We start from the raw sequence: 15,097 nt of genomic DNA on the forward strand, positions 1-15,097 counted from the left end.
TTTTTTTTTAATCTTGTTGTTAATTGAAGTGATCACAATATTTTAGAATTATACGTGCATTAATATTCAACCAATTTAGCATAATTATAATTTGGAGCAAATTGAATCTTGTATGCCTTTTGAGATCACAGGAAATACTTTTCATTATAAGAATCGAGTAGAGGCCAATACGGGCGAATGTGATTCCATGACTCACTTCATACCATCATCCCCGATCCTCCTTTAGTGGTTGCGAACCATATGAAGTTAGTAATCTCATGGATTATGAATGGGGTGTAACCTTCACGGGTCGATCGTTGTTGCTATCGTTGTCCCTTTATTCGTGGTTGCCTTATAATGATTCATGAACGGTTTACAAGTTCCTTAAAAACTTGTTGGCTGCTCCCTACTTTATTTGTCCCTAATTGTTTATGTCAATTCCCACTTCCAATGAATGCCAAGCATATTCACACATGCTTAACGTAGGCACGCTTCGAATAACGCCTACACTTAATAATTTTTTTTTAAAAAAAAAACGGTTTTTTGGTGGTGGATCGAAGGTGGTGGGGTTGGATAATGTGGGGTTCGATGTGGTGGGCTCGGGAATTTTTTTTAACCATGTGGCATTAAGTGGAGGGGTCAGAATGATATAATAATTCCCATATAACTCATAAAGGACCATTATATAGTCCGACTTACACAAAGGGCAAGATCGTCCTTTCATGTCAAAAAGAGAGCATTATTTCCTAAAATGAGAGCGTTGTTTAGCAGTTCACTTGGAAAAAGGAGAAAATATTATAAAGATTTAAATTAATTAAATTGCTAAAAATATATGCCAATCAAAATGTAACATTTATATTTAAAAAAAGAGGAGGGAGTATAGGGGTAAAGAAACGAAGGGAGGATCTTTGGAAAACTTCATTTAGCAAATAACCCCCTAAGTTGTATTTCAAATATTTTGTCGTTCCTCTCCTGAGCTACAAACACATAGCGGTCGAGAAAGAACTATATTCCCATCATCGTGCTCGCGCTTTCTCTTTCTCCACCCTCATTGCGGATCTGCCCAAATCTCCGCACCAACTTTCATCTACCCTTCTCTCTCTCTCATTCATCACACTCTAAAACCCAGGAACACAACAACCCTATTTGATCCAATTCAAACACCATTTTCGAGATTTAGATCTTCATTACAAATTTAAAAATGGCGACAATGGAGAGCTTGATTGGATTGGTTAACAAAATCCAACGAGCTTGTACTGTTCTCGGTGATCATGGCGGTGAAGGTCTTTCTCTTTGGGAAGCTCTTCCTTCTGTTGCTGTTGTCGGTGGTCAGGTCATTCATTCAAACCTTTTTTTGAATTTTTTGAATTTCTGATTATTTCATTTGAAATTACGTTTGTGGTTGTTACATTGTTGAATCAAATTTGAAGTATTTGAATGAAATATCAGAGTTCTGGAAAATCATCGGTGTTGGAAAGTGTTGTCGGAAGAGATTTTCTTCCTCGTGGATCTGGTATTGTTTCGATTTCATTTCGTGTTGATGATGCCTAATGACTGAGATCCGATTCAATGATTTGATTGAAATATGGCTTTTGTTGATGTTGAAAGGGATTGTTACGCGGCGGCCGCTGGTGCTGCAATTGCACAAGACCGAGGGTGGATCTGATTATGCAGAATTTCTTCACGCACCGAAGAGAAAATATACCGATTTTGGTTCGTAATTTCAGCTTTCTAGTGCTGCTGCATTGACTCTCGTAGTTTATGAACTATTTTCTGGTCATTATGTGATTATTTGAGCTAATGCCAACTATATGTTGATCTCTAATTAATGATACATAAACTTTAATTAGTTGAAATTTTTATTGTATTTGATACTTAGTCTTGTTAATTCGTAAAGCTAATTGCTTTTTAACAATACATTTCTAAGGAAAATGCAAGTGTAGAATCATTTAGGTTTAAAGTAAGGGTTTGAAGGTGATTTTTCTAGTGATATTAGTCATGTATAAGTAGGTAGATTACCGATTAGGCTGGTAATTGACTGACTCAATTATTATTTGGTTGAAAATGGTGAACTCTTCTTTCGGGAGCTGGTTTGAAACCGTTTAAACTCATTTCAACATGATTAAGTATTTGTCCTTGTTTGAACTTTTAGTTCTTTAGTCGATTCCTGTACTTTTTGCATGATTCGTTACCCTGTTGGATGTTGGTGGGTCTATGTTATTGGCCATTTCCTATTAGAGGAAGATTTCCTGTTGGTGGCTTTCTTATCTCTTTCTTTTCATGGCTATGCAATTCTTGAATATATACATATATTATATATTTCTATTTTTCTTATGCAGCTGCTGTCCGCAAAGAAATAGCTGATGAAACTGATCGTATAACTGGAAAAACAAAAGCAATTTCTAATATCCCAATTCACCTGAGCATCTACTCACCAAATGGTATGCATCTATACTGATATTTATGCTTATGGTTTCATTAAGATTTGTATATTTTGTGTTCTTTGCTTCGTAGTTTGGGGGCAGAGGTGACCTTCATAGCTATCTCCAGAAGTAACCACCTGGGTAGCAGACTTACAGTCAATACTGTTGTACCATATATCCTGGTCTTTTTTCGATGATGCCTGTATTTTTATAGTTGTCCCTTTCTTTCATTCTCCTTGGACAACCAACTTTAATAACTTTTGCTGTTTACTTTTTTTCCATTTTTATTCTCTTTGGTTAGATTATTTAGTACCAAAGTTGTACCTTAGTAAACCTTCATTGTGTGCAAACATCAGATTTTTGTTATATGTTGCCACTTTCATCAAATTATACAACTAATAGTTCATATTGGATATCAAACAGTTTTTCCGTAGTCGATATCTTCTTGCTAGCCACAACATGTCTACCTGAAATTACATTTGGCTTATCACTTGAGCTCCAGCAGACACTAATATTGTTTATAAACATTATTTGCGCAATGCTCTTATATTTGCACATTGGATATTGACATTTTCATTTAGAACGACAATAATTGGACAAGTTACAAAATTTGTCTGCTCGATGCTTCTTGTATATTAAAATTAATATGCTGAGATCTACTTTGCCATATTTCTTAAAAGCATCATTGCTTATACTTTTTCTGTTTCTTTTTACAGTTGTGAACTTGACACTTATAGATCTTCCTGGGCTGACAAAGGTTGCAGTAGGTAATTATCTGACTATATTTGTATAGCAATAATGAATGCAATTACATAATGGACATTGCACAAGTATAATCTGACACAGTGACATTTTAGTAACCTTTTACACTCTTGTGTCTTATTTGGCCTACTACAGAGGGACAGCAAGAAAGTATTGTCCAAGACATTGAGAACATGGTTCGCAGTTATGTCGAGAAGGTACATGAACTACTCTTTTGTTTAAGTCTATTGTAATGTAGGAGCGAGAGGCAGTTTTATGGTCATTAATTTCTGGTTTCTTTTTAGGCTGTAGATCTCGTGTCAGGTCATGTTTGATTGATTCTGATGTTTCTTGAATCTTGATAGATAAATTAGGAATGCATGGTGTTGTTATTTTTGTTGGCTGTGTCAAAGAAGAGTGCCACCATGATAGTGGTTCAAATCCACTTCTAAGCTGGAGCAAGTTACAAAAAGGATGTGAGAGTTAATTTCTAGTCTTTGTCGGTTGGCAAAGAACTAGATGAGCTCTATATGTACCATGATCACTGTTAACTGGGATCATTGAAGACTTTGGTCACCCTTTGGTGCTCATTTCCATGATTATGGTCTAAATATGGGTCTTCTGCTTGTAGTTTTGTTGTTGAGTGATTGCTTTTTTTGTTTAGGTCATTTCATTTGTGGGGGATTATGATTGGTCTGGTCTAGATGTTGGTGCTGACCAATATTATATATTGAGTTGCAGCATTGTCAAGTTGGTGTTTGAACCGTTGTTTTTCATTTGTTGCTTGCTTGGTCTTTTCTGCCATAATTTTACAGCCAAAACTGCTCTATGCGGTTGGAAACAATGTTTTTTGTTTTTCTGACTCTCTTTTCATGGGTGAGGAGGGAAGGGTAGGGTTGAAGTGCTGGCTACCAAGTTGTAGCTGGGTGCCAAGTTTTGATTAAGCCCCCTGTGTGTCTAGTAGTTGTTGCATGTAACAACATACCTTGCTGTTTACAGTTTTGGTTGCAGGGTGTAAACTATGGTTCCATGGAAATAGAAATGCAGGCTATCTCTGCAAGGATATGTGCTAGGAATTAGCATGGTTTCTGTCATGATTACAGCTTAATAATGGCAGAAATTAGGGACTGAAAATGATGATTGTAATGATAATATGTGAATTACACTAATCAAACGATAATTCCACTTTCGAGAGGTGGATGCTCTCCTAATATGAGCTTTCGAGAGGCTCACTCTCTCCCAATAAGAATCCTCACAATATTCAACATGATAATTACTCCTCCTAATGAGGTCTATTTATAGAAAAAGTCTCATAACTAACTCTAACTTATTCCTCAAGACACTACTAATAGGCTATGACTAATGTGCCCCTCCCACAAATACTGATTCCTTGCAATATGTTACATGTAGTTAGTCAAGTTTACATATAGAACAACCAATAGTCATTTAACATGCCTATTTCTGATTTTCTTGTAGCCTAATTGCATTATCTTGGCTATTTCTCCTGCTAATCAAGATATAGCCACATCAGATGCTATAAAGTTGGCGAGAGAAGTTGATCCTTCAGGTAAGTTAGATGTCTTTTATGAGCTATAAGAGGACATTAAAGTAGTAATAATACTTTCCCAGAACCCTTTTTTTTTTTTTGCTGGCTGATGTTTTATGTTATCAGCTATCTTTTGCATTTGCAGGTGAAAGGACATTTGGTGTCTTGACAAAACTTGATCTGATGGATCAAGGAACAAATGCTCTTGATGTATGTATCTTTCTGTGAATGATTAGGTGGTATTTTCAATTTATTTGTAAGAAAAAAAAACAATAACTCATGAACTCTTGCTCCATATACAAAGGTTCTTGAAGGAAGAGCATATAGGCTACAACATCCCTGGGTTGGTATAGTGAATCGTTCACAAGCTGATATCAACAAAAATGTCGACATAAATTTTGCTCGTAGGAAGGAGAGGGAGTACTTTGAGCATAGCCCAGAATATTCTCACTTGGCTCATAAAATGGGTTCTGAATATTTGGCAAAACTTTTATCTCAGGTTAGAATATAAAGCTTGTTTTATGCTCCATAATGTTTTCATAATTATGCTAATACCATTCCCAATTTTTGTCAAACACTCATGAGGCTTAAATGTTGTTCTTTTCAATCAGCATTTGGAGGTTGTAATTAGACAGAAAATACCAAGTATTATTGCCCTTATCAATAAAACAATTGATGAAATCAACGCTGAATTGGACCGTATAGGCAGACCTATTGCATCAGATGGAGGGGTAAGTATTGAGTCCCACTATAGTTTTAAGCCCTTCTTTACGGTGGCACGATATAGAGTTAACCTTTTCACCAAAAATGTGCAGGCCCAGTTATATACAATATTGGAAATGTGCCGTGCATTTGATAAAGTGTTCAAGGAGCATCTTGAGGGCGGGTAATTTTTGTTAATTCATTTCAAGTATTGGCTCACAGAATGTTTTATCTTTTGTTTATGTATTTATTAATTTATTTTCTTTTATTCTTCCTCCCCCCTAGTTTCCTTGCTACTTGTGTTTTTATAATTTGTGCCAGAGAGATATTCTTATTTTCAGAACAAATCTTTTGAAATTTTGTGCCCAAATAGATCCTAACATATGGCTCTTTGTAATAACCCAAATCCAGTGCTGAACCTCACCTTCCCTACTGATGAAGGTTCATCCTTTGCGAAGTTGCAGAATGTTAGGAGAGGAGTAGAAGACATGTGTTTAATACTTTAACCAAATGCAACATCACACTCATTTTACATGAATCATAGTTCAAACTACATCTATTGACATAAATTTGTCACTATTTAATAAATTGACACGAACTTGGTCACTAAAAACGATGGCATTGCACCCACCAAAGTTGGCCCCACATTCTAGAAAAGCTAAATAACATTTTAAAATCAAACTATTATTAGACTTGCTAACTACCAACAATACATTACTTAAAATTGCAAAATCAAAGGGTTGCTCTTTTGGATTTCAGTGAGCAATTTTTACATAATTTTGTAGATTATAATTATTTTAATAACATTTTAATGAATTAAACATACTGTTCAACATGTAAGACTGTAGGACCCACTGTCTAGAGCAACCAAGTATGACCAATTTATTATGAGTGACAAATTCATGTCAATAGTTGTTGTTAGCCTCTATCTATGGCAGTGTAATCTTGCCTTAAATAATACCAGTTCCCTTTAATATGGTACAATCTTTGCCCCAATTTAATGTTTACCATGAACATTGTGGCTCACACTATTGGAGTCGCATTGTTTTTGCTAGACTAGTGGATGGATGGAGCAATTTCTATTGATAAATTCAAAATTAGCTCACTTATAAAAGTTGAATGGTACGGAAGTCTAAACTTCAGGACTGTAGCTGAAATGTAATTTTGGTAAGCAATTCAACAAAATCCTACGTCAGAATAAAAGCTTCATTTTGATCTTATGCTCTGATAATTGAAGCTTTTCTATCATATCATTGGCATTTAGTACTAGCAGTCTAGGAACAAGATCCTATCATATATTTATTTATTTTTTTAATCTTAACCCTTCTCAAGCTCTACATCTCTCTAACTATGAGCAACTCCTTGAGCTGTAACACTCCAATTTTCTTCAATTCTGATAGCGCATCGTAAATTCAACAGTTCAAATCAAGACTTGGGGGTGTTTTAATTGATTTGACTTTATGTCATTGAGCCTTTTGACCTCATCAGCTATGATGTTTTGGCTAGTAAGTTGGTTTATGTATGATTTAGCTCCAATTTGAAAACATGCACGCTAGATATGTATAATGGAAATGATTGCATGTCATTATCCATAAGTACAAAAATATGTTGCTTGTACCAATATAAACAATAAACTGAGAACATTATCATTCGAAATAGACTACATGTAATAGCTAAATGATACTAGCTTGTTTAATTTTCAACACAGCTATAAAGTTGTCTAGTGTTGTACAATTCATTTCATGCCATGCATGCAGGTCTGAGTAAAAAATATATGATACCAATAATAGGGTGCCAAGTTGCTGGATTGTATTATGCAAATGGGACATGTTTTACATGATGTTGGGAGACTATATATTTTTTTTATTAATTGTTCTTCTGACTCAATACTTTGACATTGCTGTTGGTATATTGATGGCTTTCTTATATGAAGTAATAGATAATTTGGACTATTTGTAGCTCTGAAATAAGAATAATTTGCACCTGAATATCTATATTGGTTGCAAAAATCTAATGCACAATGTTATTTCAGGCGGCCTGGTGGTGATCGAATTTATTTGGTTTTTGACCACCAACTCCCAGCTGCTATGAAAAAACTCCCTCTTGATCGTCATCTCTCAACGTCAAATGTCCGGAAAGTTGTATCAGAAGCTGATGGGTACCAGCCCCATTTAATTGCCCCTGAACAAGGAATCAGAAGACTCATTGATGGATCACTTGGATACTTTAAAGGCCCTGCTGAGGCAACAGTTGATGCGGTAAAGTTCATTTCCACATTTATATTGTCTCTTGTGTATTACATGACAACATTATTCTACACTGGAAGTCAACATGCTAAAGTGAAGAGATGGCTTACCAAAGCATCAATCTGCAGAAACTTCCAATTTCACAAATTCAGTGTATAGTTGATTGTTTACTTTTTAGAAGCGACTTATCTGACTCTCAGAAATCATCTTTTAAGTGACCAGTAATTTGTAGTTGTAGCTTATTATCTTATCATACCCAGAGTAATTGAATGAAGTGATAAATAAATGGACAATAATGCAACTTTGGATCACAATGTACTAAATCAATTTTCCTAATAATATGTCTTTTAGAACATTTTTTTCACCCTTTTGTGTTTTTAAATGCAATTTTAGTTGACCAATATAAATAGGAGGCAGCAATTTTGGGTCAAGGTTATATGTTGGACCAATTTATACCATGGGTGGGAGCCATTGCATTGTTTCAAAAGTTCAATTTTAAAGTGTTGTACTTTTCGTAATTGTTAGAGATTACTAGCAAAGGGATACTTTCCTTCCTAAATTGTTTAATTCATTCTCTATACTATATTATTTAATTCATTAAGCTTTGTTTTTCACAGGTGCACCTGATTTTGAAAGAACTCGTCAGGAAGTCAATAGGTGCAACATTGGTGAGAAAATGAACATAAACTAATACATCCACCCCCACCCCCCCCCCCCCCCCCCCACCCCTCCTCTGCGACAAGTCTTTCTGTACACCTGAATATGTACAGTCTTTCTGCAAATAAGCCACACACGTATTCCACATCAGTTTTTGGTTTCTGAGTTATTACATCTCGTGATTCTTGCTTAGGGACGGGCAACCTTTCCCATGAAACTTTGACCATAGTTGCAACCCTTAGGATTGCTAAATTTAGAATATCCGTAAGCTTGAGTGTTCATCTACTCTTGCAATATTTTCGCTTACTGCCTGCAAATGGCCGCATCCTATTTCTTTCCTCCTTTCTTGACATTCTCTGGAATCAGAGTCCCTTAGAAGTTGCTACCTTTAGCTCAGACCCTTGTTTTGGATAATATTAAACCAATGACAAATTTTGAAGTCAACAAGAGTCACATGCCTTATGTGTATTGTAGAAGTGGAGAGCGAGACATGTATATTATAAAATCTCAATGGTAAGACATGCTACGACACCACATTTCAGTTCCTATCATGCAATGATTCTATCTCCAATAATCCCTTCACATTGAAAAAAATTATCTGGCAAGATTTGAATATTCTAAACAGTGATCAATGTATATGCACTATTAATACATCATTGGTTTTTATTACATTTACAGCATGTTAATGTCTAGTGTGATGGAACAGATAGAAAGCAGTCGTATATAAGAAGCTAACTTTGATTGATAAGCAAAATTAAGTGGTAGTGATCAATGTATATGCACTAATAATACATCATTTTTTTTTTATTACGTTTACGGCATGTTAATGTCTAGTATGAGGGAACATATAGAAAGCAGTCACAAATTACAAGCTAACTTTGGTTATTAAGCACCAAGAAATGAAACTAAAGAAGCCAAAAACCCTATGAGCAAAATGAAGTGGTAATGATCAATGTATATGCACTAATTATACGTCATTGGTTTTTATTACATTTATAGCATGTTAATGTCTAGAGTGAGGGAACAGATAGAAATCAGTCACAAATTAGAAGCTAACTTAGATTATTAAGCTCCAAGAAATGAAGCTAAATAAGCCAAAACCCTTGTGAGAAAAATAAAGTGGTTGATTAGCTTATTCTCTAAGGTTTTACCACCTTGATGTAAGCTTACAATACAGCAGAATGGCTCACTGATTCATTAAACAATGGCTAATGAAAATTAGGAAACGAAGAATCGATTCTTATTTTATAGGAATTTTTTTTTGAAGATTATCCGTATTGAGCCACTAAGCTTTCAAGTATAGTACTACGGAGAGAAATTAGTACAATGAAGGCATTGAGATTTTAGCTTGGGGCTGATCAGCACAAAACATCGCCATTAATTTGCTCAAGTAATATGGCAATTTTACTGCATATATTTCTCTTATTTTTTTTATAAAATTTATCAAGTAATGTCAAACCTTGGTGCTTAACATATTTAAGTATTTTAGCTTTGTAAATTGTAATTTTTTTATTCATTTTAATAAGTGAGTGAATTAGAAATGCCCCTTGCATCTCCAATCTCCATGCTTTTTAAATAATAAGGGGATAAGGTTCCCATGAGTTACACATATATATTATACCAATACAAAAGGTTTCTCTGCTAATTTTGATGTTTTACATCTCATAGGAGCTCAAGAGATTCCCATCACTTCAAAGTGATATAGCTGCAGCTGCTAATAACTCACTGGAAAGATTCCGTGATGAAAGTCGGAAAACTGTCGTGCGTCTGGTAGAGATGGAGTCCACGTATCTAACTGTTGAATTTTTTAGGAAGCTTCAACTTGAACCAGAGAAGAATACTGGAAACCAACCAGCTTCAAATTCTGATCGTTACACTGATAATCACCTTAGAAGAATTGGTAAGTTCATTTATGCTTCAAGTGTTTATCCCTGTATGGCTGTATCTGGGTTTAGTTCACCGTAGTCAAATTTTCTGCTCATATCACTTCATGTTGCTAAAGCTGGAAAATTTATCTAATTTCCTTTCCAGGATCAAATGTCACAGCATATGTCAGTATGGTTTGTGACACATTGAAAAATTCTATTCCAAAGGCAGTTGTACATTGCCAAGTCCGAGAGGCTAAAAGAGCACTTCTAAACAACTTCTATGTTCAAATTGGGAAAAGAGAGGTAAATTCTGTATTGGTTTGACATTGCCTTATCTATTTGCTCCTGTAGAGCTCCTCTGCACTGTTAGTGATTCCAGTTATAAACTTGTATATTAGTTATAGTAATTTCTCATAAAGGGCTAGGATAAATTGCATCAGTTACCTAATGAACTAACCACCTCCTTTTCCCACAGTAACAATTATATCTTTTCTTTTGTCCTCTATCTTCTCAACTGTCTTAGTTAATTATCCAGTGAATTACTGAAGTTATTCCATAAAAAAATATGCTTATTCTCTACCAAGTACCACTCATGGAGAGGTCCAAATGTCAGCAGCCGTATCTTTTAGAGACCTTATCATTAAGACTTCTTCAAGTTAACCAGTAGATGATTTCCTGAGGAAAGTAGCACAAGAGAATTTTTCTGGAATTAATGTAGTACTAATATCTTTATTAGCTGCATAAAAAGAAAGAAAACTTGACATTCTTAAAATCAATGAAGCAACACAAGGGCATTTTCTGGTGTACTTTGGATGAGCACTCTATGTAGTTAGCATCTTATTAGATCAGAAGACAAACTGAAATCAGCTAATATAATTTAGTTAGACAATTAATGTGTTCTCTTAATTTTTTCCGGCTATTTTACTATGCATGGTTGTACAGAAGACATAAATTATGATTCTTTTTTACTCCGTATATTAGATAATTTCCCAGCTCTTTGTTTGCAAGAATGCATTTGCATACTTTATCGGAATCCTCCTTTACAGATGCATGTAATGGAAGAATTGGTAATGAGATATGTATAGAAATAGGAATTGTGTGTGTTTGTCTGTGCATGGTTTCCTTTCTGAAAGTTGTCGAATAGAATACTTTTCTCGGTTAGTAATACTTGCGGTTCATCAATATGCAGAAAGATCAGCTTAGTGCCATGTTGGATGAAGATCCTGCATTAATGTCCAGAAGAGAATCACTATCAAAGAGGCTTCAACTCTACAAGTCAGCAAGGGATGATATTGATTCCGTGGCATGGAACAGATGAAGACTCACGCATGATTGAGTCTTTCAGGTTCTCACTGTCCCTTGTAAACGAACTATGCAGTAGTGAAAGGTAAAAGGCCCCTCTTACAAGCTACGTATGATTGATTATTCAATTCACACCTACACATACATCCCTGACACAATTCATGAGATCTTGATAACATTACTTCTCTATTGAGCACCAATTTTGAGATATATGATGTAGGTGATTTAAAATGTTCTCCGAGGAGATATCAAAGTGTTTCTTACACACTACCAATATGGCTTTGGTCGTTTGTTATTGTAATTCTTTTGTGAAAAACACAATAGCTCTTTCAGATATCTTATATTAACTAAAAATCAGGGAGTATACATGTAAATTTTGTGTTTTGCTTGATTCTTTACACGATGAGAGCATATTGAGTAAAATGAATTTGTTTAATATAATTTGGCTGTGTAACGTACTTTTGGTGATTGATATGTGTAGACCTTAACTTGAGGTTCGACTCACCCAGCTCAAGATCAGTTATTTCTGTTACTCGTACTAATTGTTGACGAGAAATCAATCATGTAAGAACAAATGCAACATTGTTAATAAAATTACTACATGATACTTGGAATTTGATTCGGTTAATTGCACAAGAGAAGACATCAGTAAAAGCTATCCAGCTAGATTGAATACATCATGTTGTCAGATTGCTAATCAAATTATATTGTTAATATGACAATAAATTCCGAACAAAGAGAGCATTTATACGTATCTCTTTGAAATTTTATTCTTTTAATAGCTAGATTTACAGGGCTTTACTTAAAGAACTAGAGATCTCAAAAAGAAAAGATCAAGATATGAATCAAATCATAGGAAACACTAATTGAAGAATAATGAAGTTTATTCATTAGTATTAGTAGAAGCAAAACGACTTTTAAATGTCTCCCATGTCAAACCTTTCTCTATGTATTCAATATTGTTGGGGTTGAAAGGACCCTTAATCCTGTCTATTAACATTATTCTTGCTCTTTGTGGAAGAACACTTTTTGATGGATCTGGGGATGTCCCATAGCTCAAGCATGAAGAAAATCCCTGCAATCAACAATCAAGCTCCATTGAAACATGCATTTTTTTTTTTTTTTTATTTGTAGTCAACTACTCCTTCCATCTAAAAATAATAATCACGTTTTCCATATTAAAATAGCAACAATTTTCTTAGTAAAAAAATAAACTAAATAATTGGATGGTTTCAATAATTTTAGGTGGTGAATTTAATAATTTTATATTATACTAATATTGCTGATGTGGTGTTATTTGCCTAATCAACTAATCATCTTGTTTGTTATTACATAGTAAAGATTCCTTTTTATTCTCGTAAACACTCTTTTATTTGAGTAATGTATTTGAGTAATGTGAGAGTTGGGATAGATGATGTTGTGACAATATAAACTTCTATTGGACTGAACGAAATTTCAAAAGTCTATGATGAGACGATGGAATAATGTGACAATTAATTTTTGAGTTAGAAAATACATATGGTATATGAAGTATACTGTAAAGAGAGAATATTTAAAAGAAGTTGAGATGTGAGAACTATGAATTATGGTGTCACCTTAAAGATGAGAACTTCTACTTGTTGATCATCAACCATAGCTGTCACAAGCAGAGCTTCTCCTCTGGCTGACTGACTATACATTTCCAGTATTGCTATTTCTTCATTGTAACCATAACTTTCATCATCTTCTTCGTCATATCTTACTCTTCTCCTTGCCCTGCAACATAATGTTTTACCAGTTGGGGTGCTTGTATCATCATCGGATTTGAATTTGTAGAATGATAAATTGCAGATTAAGTTTCTGTAAGAAGAATCGATGTTCTTGTACCCATGTAAATGGGTTGAATTAGATAGTGATGAATAAATTGCAGGCCTTAAATTGTTAATGCTATTCAGAAACATTGGACAATTTAGTTCTTGCATTAGCAAGTTAGATTATGTGGCTATCAACTAATGTATATTTGTCTGAAGCTTGAAGATAAGGGTTTTATAAGATTGTGTTTCGCAAATTATCTCTACTTGTCTTGTTGTCTTTGATGGAATGTTGTACTTCGGATTTTTGTGTCTTAATCATCTTTGATATTACCACATCATCTGCTATTAAAACTCATCATGGTTTCATCTGGTTTGACAAAAATTGTTTACAATGGGATATGGTTTCCATTAAAATGTTTTAAAAATACTATGCAGTTGGTTTTCCATTAATATGTTTTAAAATGATATGTTGGTAATTTTATATTTTTAATGGTCGAATCGTGCACAACGCGCATAATTAGAGGCGGATTGTAGTTGAGGCGTTCAGGGCTCCTAAAGGTTTTTCCTTTTGGCTATAAGAGTAATACAACAAGCGAGTAGAGAACATTTGGTCTAGTGTTGTTTGTTTTGAACAGAAGTTTGGGAGAATTCCCCCAATTATGAATACAAGGTAATTTGTTGGAGTTTTAAATAGTAGAAACACATTCAAGAGTAGCGTGAGTATCATTTGGAATTTGATTCTTAATACCTTATGTTTAATTGTGGTTCAAGAATTTTTTTTTTTTTTTCTTTTTCTTTTTTTTTCTCCTTTTCTCTTTTAAACCTTGTGTTTTACTCATTCCAAATTCATACCTTATGAGTCATACCTAATACATACAAACCGCACCCTATAAGAGTATAAGTATATGCATACAAATGACTAGTACTGTCATATCGGTTTGACTGTTCGGTTTCGGTTCGGTTTGAAATCGGGTCGGTTTGAAATTGGGTCGGTTTGAAATCGGTTCAAGTGTCTTACGGGTCGGTTTCAGTTCGGTTTAATTAATTATTAGTTCGATTCGGTTTCGGTTTATTCTTAAGCGGTTTTAATTCGGTTCGGGTTGTTAACGGTTCGGGTAGTAAACGGTTCGGTGCAGACGGGTTGCGGTTTGTTAACGGTTCGGTGTAAACGGTTTTTATACCGGTTCAAACAGCTTCGGATTGGAAACGGGTTTGAGTTAGAAATGGTTCGGTTATTTTTTGGTTCAGTTTTATTTTAGTTTGGTTTATAACTGGTTCGGTTTGTTAACGGGTTCGAATCTGATATGTTTTAACGTTATTCAGATCAGTTCCATTTCGCGTTTACTAAATTATGGTTCGGAACCGTTTTTTATTTCAAAAAGTCGATTTTTTTATCGGGTCGTTTGGATTTGGGTAGTTAAAAGATTTTGGTTTGAAATTTGATAGTACTTGCTAACCTTTTGTTGGTTAACAAGTTTTATATTAAGCCGAGACTTCATCAATTCATATTTAGGCATCATATTATTTACAAATTTTCGTCGATTTAATAAATACATATCTTGTTATTTTCAAGTTTAATGATACTGATCTTATTAGTTTATTATGAAGTAGATTATAAAAGTTTAGTGTATTAATGTATTATTATTGTTTTACTATCAAGTTATTAGCTGCTTCTTATTTAATCATCTAATTGATATGTCATAATCATGATTTGATGAGTTGTTGTGACATCGAAATTACAGTTTGATTTATAGACGGTTCGACTTGTAAGTGGTTTGGTTTATAAACGGTTTGGTGTAAATGGGTTACAGTTTGTTAATGGTTCGGTGTAAACGGTTTT

General features: G+C 34.3%; 1 protein-coding gene and 1 long non-coding RNA gene across 2 annotated transcripts; one reads left to right on the forward strand and one right to left on the reverse strand.

Moving 5' to 3' along the window:
- The first annotated feature begins 918 nt into the window (after nt 1–918).
- LOC145590830 (phragmoplastin DRP1C) lies at nt 919–11,934 on the forward strand. The gene is made up of 16 exons (XM_081647220.1): nt 919–1,312; nt 1,429–1,492; nt 1,588–1,692; nt 2,319–2,420; nt 3,119–3,169; nt 3,300–3,361; nt 4,620–4,710; nt 4,835–4,899; nt 4,994–5,188; nt 5,301–5,420; nt 5,505–5,575; nt 7,424–7,649; nt 8,255–8,305; nt 9,963–10,194; nt 10,326–10,465; nt 11,352–11,934. The coding sequence occupies exons 1-16, from the start codon at nt 1,181–1,183 to the stop codon at nt 11,478–11,480; spliced, it is 1,836 nt and encodes a 611-aa protein (XP_081503346.1). The 5' UTR covers nt 919–1,180; the 3' UTR covers nt 11,481–11,934.
- A 112-nt stretch (nt 11,935–12,046) lies between these two features.
- Nucleotides 12,047–13,633, reverse strand: LOC145590831 (uncharacterized). Its single transcript, XR_014102175.1, has 2 exons — nt 13,060–13,633; nt 12,047–12,539 (listed from the first exon to the last, which is right to left on the reverse strand). It is a non-coding gene; the product is annotated as an uncharacterized LOC145590831 (long non-coding RNA).
- Between the last annotated feature and the right edge of the window lie 1,464 nt (nt 13,634–15,097).

Source organism: Chenopodium album, chromosome 18 (genome assembly GCF_948465745.1).
Source record: "Chenopodium album chromosome 18, dcCheAlbu1.1, whole genome shotgun sequence".
Classification (NCBI taxonomy): Eukaryota; Viridiplantae; Streptophyta; class Magnoliopsida; order Caryophyllales; family Amaranthaceae; genus Chenopodium; species Chenopodium album.

Excerpts from the sequence above, each read along its gene's own strand:
- LOC145590830 (XM_081647220.1), top strand. The coding sequence starts at position 1,181 with ATGGCGACAATGGAGAGCTTGATTGGATTGGTTAACAAAATCCAACGA. Across the intron at positions 3,362-4,619 it reads TTCGCAGTTATGTCGAGAAG|CCTAATTGCATTATCTTGGC; the intron begins GTACATGAACTA and ends ATTTTCTTGTAG. Across the intron at positions 5,421-5,504 it reads CTATTGCATCAGATGGAGGG|GCCCAGTTATATACAATATT; the intron begins GTAAGTATTGAG and ends AAAAATGTGCAG.